Source organism: Elephantulus edwardii, unplaced genomic scaffold (genome assembly GCF_000299155.1).
Source record: "Elephantulus edwardii isolate Elephantulus edwardi_28Jun2011 unplaced genomic scaffold, EleEdw1.0 scaffold00169, whole genome shotgun sequence".
In the NCBI taxonomy this organism is placed as follows: Eukaryota; Metazoa; Chordata; class Mammalia; order Macroscelidea; family Macroscelididae; genus Elephantulus; species Elephantulus edwardii.
Genome location: NW_006399919.1, coordinates 5,658,189 through 5,667,557, shown reverse-complemented (window position 1 = coordinate 5,667,557; position 9,369 = coordinate 5,658,189). Strand labels below are relative to the sequence as shown.

General features: G+C 38.2%; 1 protein-coding gene and 1 pseudogene across 1 annotated transcript in view; both read left to right on the top strand.

Moving 5' to 3' along the window:
- Positions 1-940, top strand: part of COMMD2 (COMM domain containing 2) — a 55,883-nt gene extending 54,943 nt beyond the window's left edge. The window contains exon 5 of the mRNA XM_006895563.1: positions 743-940. Within this exon, the coding sequence (XP_006895625.1) occupies positions 743-940 (198 nt within the window). The remainder of the gene's footprint in view (positions 1-742) is intronic.
- Positions 941-3,685: 2,745 nt separating this feature from the next.
- LOC102872885 overlaps positions 3,686-9,369 on the top strand; it is an 87,883-nt pseudogene continuing 82,199 nt past the window's right edge.

The following is a 9,369-nucleotide window of genomic DNA, read 5'->3' as shown; positions in this document are numbered from 1 at the left end:
TCAATACACCCCTCTCAAGAAAAGATAGAACTACCAGAAAAAAACTCAACAGAGATACTGAAGAATTAAATCACACAATAAACCAGTAGGATGTATGTTTCTTTAAGGTAATGCACTTTGTTTTCAAAAGTATTCTCTTAGTACCAGAAATGAGTGAGAGTTTCCATTATTGTTACTTGGAATTTTTAATTTTTTGCTAGTCTTTATTATGATTTTATGATTTTCTTGATTTCTAATAAAGTTGAACATACATTCCTGTGTTTCTGTGTTTTTGCTCCTTTCTTGGTGAATTGTTTATTTAGATACATGGCACATTTTTCTGTATGTTTCATTAGTTTTGTTCCTTATATTTTTCATAAATTATAGATATTCCTCTTGTTGGTTTCATAAGTGTTGCAAAATATTGTCTCCTAGTTTGTAGCTTTTATTCTCCATCTTTTTATCTTTCAAGAAAATTTATTCATTTTAATCTAGATAAAGTTATCAATTTTTTTTCCTTTTAGTTTGTGCCTTTGCTATCATGTTTAATAAATATTTCCATAGTATAAGATTGCATATATGTTATCATTATTTTACATTCTATAGGTAAAAAAAGTATTTTTTATGTATACTTACTATTCTAAAGTCTGTGATTGATCTGAACTTTTGGGGGGGGCGTATGGTTTAAAGTAATTTTAAGTATTTTATGTATTCAGCATAGTTATTAAATCATTATTTTGCTCTTTTTCCATTTAAAATCCAGCTTGCAAGCAGAAGTCTCAGGCAGCAGATCAAGCCTGCAGTGGTGATAAAGCTGCATCTTCATCAGGGTGGAGATAACACCACCCAGGTTCTGCAGACAGACCCAGCCACCTTGCTGCACTTAGTTCAGCAGCTGGAACAGGCTTTGGAGGAAATGAAAACGAATCACTGCAGAAGAGTTGTCCGCAACATCAAATAGTACCAGGTGTAAGGTTTTAATCACTTTGATTAAGTGGTAACTTGATGATGTACAGCAGTTACTTGTCAGATTTTTTAACTGGTTATAATAAAGACATCTAGATTACATGAAGTTTCTTGTACCAGGATACTGAGGCCATAGTCTCACTAAAAGTAAAATTACTTTCCTGGTGCTGTCAACTTTTGACAAATTAAAATGTATTTTTCATTTTTAATGTGTAAGTAGGATTGAATAAACTGGAAAGGAATCTATACTGTTCATATAGTCTGTATATATGCTATGTAAGTGACTATTCTTGTTTTTGATACTTCTTTTGACATCTTTATTCATTTCTTCCTTATCAACTAAATTGAAAAATAAAATTTATAATGTGATTTATTGTTCATAATCTTTTTAGAAAATTCATTTTTTTTATTTTTAATTTTAAAAGCACCCTCCCCAGAATGTGGTAACCACAGAATTGTTTGTCGTTACAGGCAAACTACTTCTAACTCATAGCAACCTTGTGTACAGGAGAATGAGACACTGACTGACCAGTCCTGAACCATCTACAAAATCATTGCTGTTTGAAACCATATTGAAGTCATGGTCAGTCCATTTCTTTGAGGGTCTTCCTCTATTTCATGGACAATATCCTATCCAGGGATGTCCTTCAGGGACTGATATCCCCAGATAACATGCCCAAATTTCATTAAATGACATTTCACTGTTCTTGCTTCTATTGAACACTCTGACTCTACTTCTAATCCAAACTTGTTCCTTCTTCTGTTATTGTTAGGTGCTGTCAAGTCAAGTATGACTCATAGTAACCCTGTGAACAGTAGACCTGAATCCAGTCCTATCCAGTGTCATCCTCATTGTCTCTAATCACTTGAAGCCATTGCCACAGTCACTGTGTCAGTCATCTCATTCGCTGACCCTCCATCCTTCCAAACATGATATCTTTTTCCAGGGAGCGCTTGGCTGCACTCTTTCCAAGACATACTTTTTTGTTCTTTTGGCAATCGATGGGATATTAAATACTCTTCTGCAACACCAAAGGCATCAATTCTGCTTCTGTCATCCTTATTTATTCATTGTCCAGCTTTCAGTCTGAATCAGGCGCACCTTAGTCTTCAAACTGACATCATTGCTCTTTACTATTTTGGAGATTCCTGACAGTGGACTTGCCCAAAGCAATATATTTCTTTATCTCCTGACTGCTGGTAACAAGGGTGTTGATTGTGGGTCCAAGTAGGATGAAATCATTGACAATTTCAGAGTTTTCTCCTTCTATCATGATGTTGCCCATTAGTCCAGTGGTAAGAAGTTTTGGTCTCTTGACACTGAAGTGCAATCCATATAGATGGCTGTATTCTTTGATCTTTTGCAGCAAGTACTTCAAGTCCTTCTCACTTTATGCAAGCAAGGTTGTGTCATATGCATAATGCAGGTTGTTGATGAGTCTTTTCTGATCCTTATTCCACATTCCTTCATAGAATCTGGCTTTACGAATTATTTGCCCAGAATACAAATTGAATAGGTATGGACAGAGGATGCATCCCTGACACACACCATTCCTCTTTTTAAACCCTATAATGTTTCCTTGTTCCATTCAGATAACAGCTTTTTGGTCTAAGTATAGGTTTGGCCTGAGCACAATCCAGTGCTCTGGGATTCCCATTCTCAATGTTAGCCATAGTTTCTTGTGATCAACACAGTCACCTGCCTTTGCATAATCAGTAAAACACAGATAACATATTTTTTTGTTAGTCTGTGGTGTATTCAGTATTCTTTGCTAATAGTGTAATTCAAAGGTGTCACTTCTTTTTCAGTCTTCCTTATTTATTATCCAATTTTTTGCATGCTTGTGAGGCGATTGAAAATAGCACAGCTTGGGTCAGGTGCACCTTAGTCTTCAAAATGACAGCTTTGCTTTTTTGACACTTTACAGAGGTCTTTTTCAGCAGATTTGTGCAAGTAAAACATTATTTCTTACTTCTCCCACCCTTTCTTTGTACTTGAAACATGATGAAAAAATATTACAGATGTACATGGAGAAATAAGCCAGTTTATAATTGATGATGAAGACAATATGACCAGCAGGCTAGGACAGTCAACAGAAGGCAAAGTTCAGAGCGTGACATCTGCAAGACTGAAAAGAGTAACTGTCTCTCTTGTCCAGCATAATCCATACTGACCTCACAACACCTTCCCAAGGCCAGCCATGTCCACACAGGCCTCAGAAACCCTCCTTCCTCTATCCCCTCCCCAACATATTAATGAACAAATCATGCTTGGCTTATAGCAGATTCACCTAGTGTTCCCGGCTCAGCACAGGCCTCGCCAGTGCTTGTGGTGGTTCAGCATCCATAAAGCACATTATACGTTGGCCAGATCTCCACCAGATACCACGGTGGGAGGCTGGTAATGAATGAAAACTTGAAGCCACTGTGGGCATCAGTCCATAAACTGATGCTGCACTTGTCTTGATAGTGGCAGTGACTGCAGTGACATCTCTGGGAATATGTCAGCATGGTACAGTGGGCAGCAAGCCATGTATCTGTCATGGCAAGGCTCGTCATCTGGATGGCCAGCTCACAGCGCTGAGAATGTTACAGAAAGCTGCTCATAGTATGTGTTCTCAGAAGATAGGATGAGGCTGTGCACTGCCAGAGGGACATGGATATGAGGATAGGGCACCAGATTGGTCCAGAATATCTAGAATTGACATTCAGGGTACCACCACATCTTATGGAAGCAGGGATGGAGGAGGACAAGCTGGTAAATAAGGTAGTGTATGTGGTCATTCAATATCAGGGTTTCTGTAACAGATATCAAAAATAACCTTGTCTACGATGATGGCTCAAGGATGAGGAAGGGGGTGAGTATGGAATTGGTCACAGCTAAAGCTATTGAAATCTTAGGGGGCTGGGTAAATGGAAAACTCCACCTTGGACTTTTCCATAATTGACAGAGAAACCTTCCATCCTCAGGAATGTAAACCCAAAACTGGTTCCCCCACAAAGGCTGTGGAAAACCGAGAAGCCCTGAAGACCTATGCGCTGACGTGGAGCCACCACACACCTTTGCCAGTGCTTGTTACACTGGAGAAGGTGTTGAAGGAATCCGTATCCTCCCACAATGGTCTTGTCAGCGGGCATCTAGCCATTGAGCTGATGGTATGTTCCAGACAGTAGAACTCCCAGCTGGTATTGATGAGATGTGAGGGTTTTGTTTTCTCTGTGTTGAGGTGTAATCAGTTGTCAAGGCTTTGATTTTCAATAAGTCTTTAAAGTGCCCTTCACTTTGAGCAAGGTGGGCTGTGTCATCCTGGTGGTAGTTTGTTTTCCTCCAATCTTGAGGCCACATTTTTCTATACACAGTCCAGCTGCTTGTAGTGTTTGTGTTATTGCTGTTGATTGCATGGAGTTGAGCATGAGTCATTGCAACCCTGTGAAAAGGCCTGAAGCCTTTCTGTAACTATCATCGTATCTTCAAGTTAATAAGAGTTTCCAGAGGTGTGTTAAGGAAGTGGATGCCACTCCTATTTCTAAATCTGTCTTAAATTGGAAGCTCCACCAAACACCATCCAACATGAGCAGCTCTTAGGGCACTTGACCCCCACAATGGCTCAAGGTTCAGCATCACAGCAAACCCAGATTACCACAGTACAACAAATTGACAGAAGAGTGCTACACAATTTAGAAGAATGTTCCTCCAAAATACAATAACATGAGCCCCCAGGGCCGCAGGCCTGAGGTTCAACCGACTTTTAAATACAAGGGCCCTCTTGACTCTAAACAAAAGGCTTAAATAAAAACCCCCCAAAAAACAAAAATTCCACATGACCTCAACCAAAACAAGAACACCCAACTTCGATAGGCCAGCCATAGTCACCCAGTCTCCAAAATGGAGACAAGGCTGGGGCTTTAAATGCAAGGCCCTCCATGAGGTCTTCTTGACTCTAAATAAGAAGCTTAAATAAAAACCAACCAGACATTCCACATGGTGGGTATTTGCTTAGCCTGCAGAATGAATAGGATGATGAAAGGCGACAACCTTGGTACAACTTCTAACTTCTTCCCTGATTTTAAACCATGCAGTATTACTGTTATGTTTGAACCACTACCTGTTGGTCTCTGTCCCAAGCTCCACATGCGTGCTATTAAGTGTTGTGGAATTTCCATTCTCTGCAATGGTTATCCATCACTTTTGTTTGTTTGTTTGTTTTTTTGTTTGTTTGTTAAGCTCCACCATCACGTCTTTGCATGGTGAATAAAGCACAGGTAAAGATCTTTCTGGTATTCTCTGCTTTTAGCCCAGATCAATCTGACAGCAGTGATACCTTATTATTCATTGCTGTTTGTTGATAGTACAGACTCAGTTTTATTAAATACTTAGTCCCAAGAGTGATTAATGTGTCAAGCAGAGGATAAAATCCTAATAATTTTCAAAGAATTTAGGATGCTCTCAGGACATCTGTCTTTTTATGCACTCGTTAGGCTACAGAGAGGGTCCTCCTGAAGACATTTCTGAGAGAAGGGGTTGTGGTCAGTGGTGCAGTTTCTGCTTTTCCTTGAATCTCCACCTCTGGAAGGCAGAACTCCATTCTGAGTCAGTGACAAGAGCTGTCGAAGGGGCAGCAAGGAAAGGGTAGGTGGCTGTAGAATACTTGGACATGGTCAAGATAGCAGAAATTACTCCTTCACTGTTAGAGTGGGGTTCCCTGAGGTAACTGGAGGTGTGATGGGAAAAGTAAATTGAGTTCTCTTACCTGCATGCCAGTGTTGTGATTGTCATTGCCCAGTGAGAAGTGAATGCCTGTGGTTTTGAAGGAATGTGCTTAGTTCACAGAACCAAAAGCCTTCTCAGTTAACTCAAAGACTTCAAAAACACACAGATTAAAATTCAGGAAATGAGGAAAAGAAAATCCAGGGAAGTCTTTGTGTTTCATTAGGACGAGTAGAGATGGTTATGATGTGCTATCCTGGTATGGTCTGAACACTTAGGCTTTTATCCTAAATAAATAAAAAGTTCTTGTAAAGCCTAAATAAATGTAAAGGCTGTAGTATAATAAACTTGCTTAAATTGCAACTGACACTGTTACACAATAAGGATAAGGAAGAAAAGACTAAGACAGACTGTGTACCATTGAGTCAGAAGTGACCCATGGATGACCCTCTGGCGGGTTTTCAGAGGCAGTTAATACATGAGAAGAGATTGCCAAGCCTTCTCCTGAGGAGCAGCTGGTGGCCCCAAACTGTGTGCCTTTGGGATTGCAGCTCAGCTTCTTGCCATTAGGCCACCAGAGCTCACACGTAAGATTATAGATAATAATATATTTTTTAATTAGTTTTAACAAAGGTTTACAGAGACTTAGGGTTTCTAGTCATTTCATTGCTGCACTTTTCTCCCTGTCCACCCCTTCCTCCCCAATTCACTCTTCTTGAAAAAGAAAAACTCTTTCATTTTTATGCAATCCCTCCCCCCAAGTTTACTCCACTATGCAGCCTTCACTTTGGACTTCTGTAATGACAAGAATACCCATTCATATATCCCTTTTAAACAGATCTCTCCCACATCTGTTTCAATGCAATATACATCATTCCTCTCCTCCTTTTCTGTCTTTCCTCAACCATGATATCAGTCCCATTTTACAACAGTGGCACTATGCAATATTTGTCTTTTTGTGACTGAGATGTTTCACTCAGCATTATGTCCTTCAGGGTCATCCATTTTGCATAAATTTCATGAGTTCCTTGTTTTTCAGTGCTGCGTAGTATTCCATTGTGTGAATATACCAGATCTTCTCATCCATTCGTTTGTTGATGGGCACTTGGATTGTTTCCAGCTCTTTGCTATTGTGAACAAAGCCATGATAAACATGGGTGTGCATATATCTGCTTGGCTGGCAGTTATGGTTTCTTTAGGGTAAATTCCCAGCAGTGGAATTGCTGGGTCAAATGATATTTCTGTTTGCAACTTTTTGAGAAAGTGCCGTACAGCCTTCCATAATGGTTGCACCTTTTACACTCCCACCAACAGTGAAAAAGGGTTCCAGTTACTCCACAACCTCACCAGCATTTGAGTTTATAGGCAGTATTTTTAGCACCTAAAAAAAAAAAAAATTCAAAACACTATATACTTTTTATAAAAAGCCAGAATGACTTGTCTATATAAACGTTGTAACTTCAAGCTCTACTTGTTTTACGTGCAGGTGCCCAAGAATATAATTACTGTGTGTTTGTGTCTATGTCCTTTTTCCTACCCTTTGTCTTTCTCTTGACATAAATACCAATTTCCATGTCTTTCTTGAACCCGTAGGGCGCTTCTTTTGCTAAACTTTTCCAAGTCTCTTTATCCCCTTTAAAAAAAAGTTTTAACTGATAGGTAATTAATGTAATATAATATTTACCCTTTAAAAGTGGGTTATTTGGTGGGCTTTAGTAAGTTCATAGAATTTTGTGAACATCACCACTATCTAATTTCTGAATAGGATTACCCCAAAAAGAAATCTAGTGCCCATTACCCCTCCTCACTGTCCTGGGCAGCCGTTAATTGATGTTCTGCATCTGTTCGAATAGATTTTCCCATTTGAAATAATGCATACAAATGGATTCATGCATAGCCTTTTGTGTCTAACTTCTTTCACATAGCATAATGTAGCATGTATAACAGCATTTCATTTTTCATGATTGAATAATATTCTACATTATAGACGTGCCTTTCTTTTTACAGTATTAGGTTAAGTCTTATTTCTAGTCTTAGGTAGAATTAATTTGCTGCATTTTATCTAGAGTGTGTCTAAGAGTCTGATACATTTAATAGTGAGTTTCCTACAGTGATTGCTTTTAAGAATTCTCTTCCCAGGAACAAGTTAGACTAGTCACTTAGACTAGTCAGAATGGATTTTCTTCCTATGCAGTAAATAGTAGACTCCAGTGACAGAACACTCATAACTGAATGAAATCAGCTCCAAAGGAAAGCAGATTAGCATATTTTTTAAATTTAAACCTTAGAATCTTCATTAAAATGAGGACTTTTAACAGATTTTAAGTGATCTATAATGAAATAAGAGTAAAAGGCAGTGACATCTGCTTGACTTCATTCTGCAGAATATACCTTTTTTTTTAATTGTAAAATACAGTAATTTGTATACATTGTGTTTCATTCTTATACATTGTGTTTTACACGATCTTTCATTGATATTGGGTTTCATACAATCATTCATATATATTGTATTTTAAATAATTAATTACTATTGATCTGTGTCTATTATACCACATCTTTTCAATTTCACATTGAACCTTTCCTATTCCTTCCCTTAATCTGCCCTCTAAACTCTGCTGTGATACTGATTTCCAACCATCCCTATTTTCCTGCCCCCTTCCACCTTTTCCCTTCTCTTTTTAAACATTTATACAATTACTCAGTTATCCTGCTTTTTTAAAAAGTGCTATTAAGTTTAATGCAATTCATAGCGACAGTATGAACAACAGCTCCAGACCTTGCCCTGTCCTCACGCATCATCAGGATGTCTGTCATGCTCAAGCCTATTACAATAGTCATTGTATCAGTCCATCTTGGTTAGGGTCCTCCTTTCCTTCTCTCACCCTCTTCAGCATTATGTCTCTCTCTAGAGAATGATTCTTCCTGAAAATATGCCAAAGTATTTGAGACAGAGTTTCACAATCTTGACATCTAAGGAGAATTATGGTTGCACTTCCTTAAAAAATTTTTTTTAATAACAAAAGGACAAATGCTGCATAATGCTACTGTTATAAAACAAGACTGTCATGGGGCTTGGAGAGAAACTAAGAAAAGAGGGAATAAATAATGCACACTGCATTGAAATAGATGAGGGAAAGAACTATTTAAAAGGACTACATGATTAGGTATTATTTGTGTGACAACAGTCCAGAATAAGAGCTACATAGCAAAGTGGACTGGGGTAGGAGAGCAAGGAAACTGTGCAACAATGAATTTTTTTTTTCAAAGAGGAAAGGGAACTAGGAGTTGGGTAGGAAGGAAAATGTGCAACAATGAATGAATGGAAATCCAAGTTCTCTATAAACTTTCACTATGATTTCAATGAAAATAAAAAAATCCTTCTATTTTTACAATGATGATCTTATGCAGTATTTGTCCTTATGCAGTATTTGTCCTTATAAGACTGAGTTAGTTGGGTAGGATGTGAGTATCATAGTGCTCTCCAGCCTCTCCAGTGTTTTGTATTATTTTACAAATTCATTGCTCCTGAGTGCTACATAATATTTCATTGTGTGAATGTACCATGGTTTCTCAATCATTTGGTATGTTTCCATTTTCTTACTATTATGAATAATACTGCTATGAATAAAGGTGTACATATTTGTGTTTGTGTCCCAGTTCTAATATCTTTGGGGTATATTCCTAACAGTGGGATAGCTGGGCCATATGGGATTTCT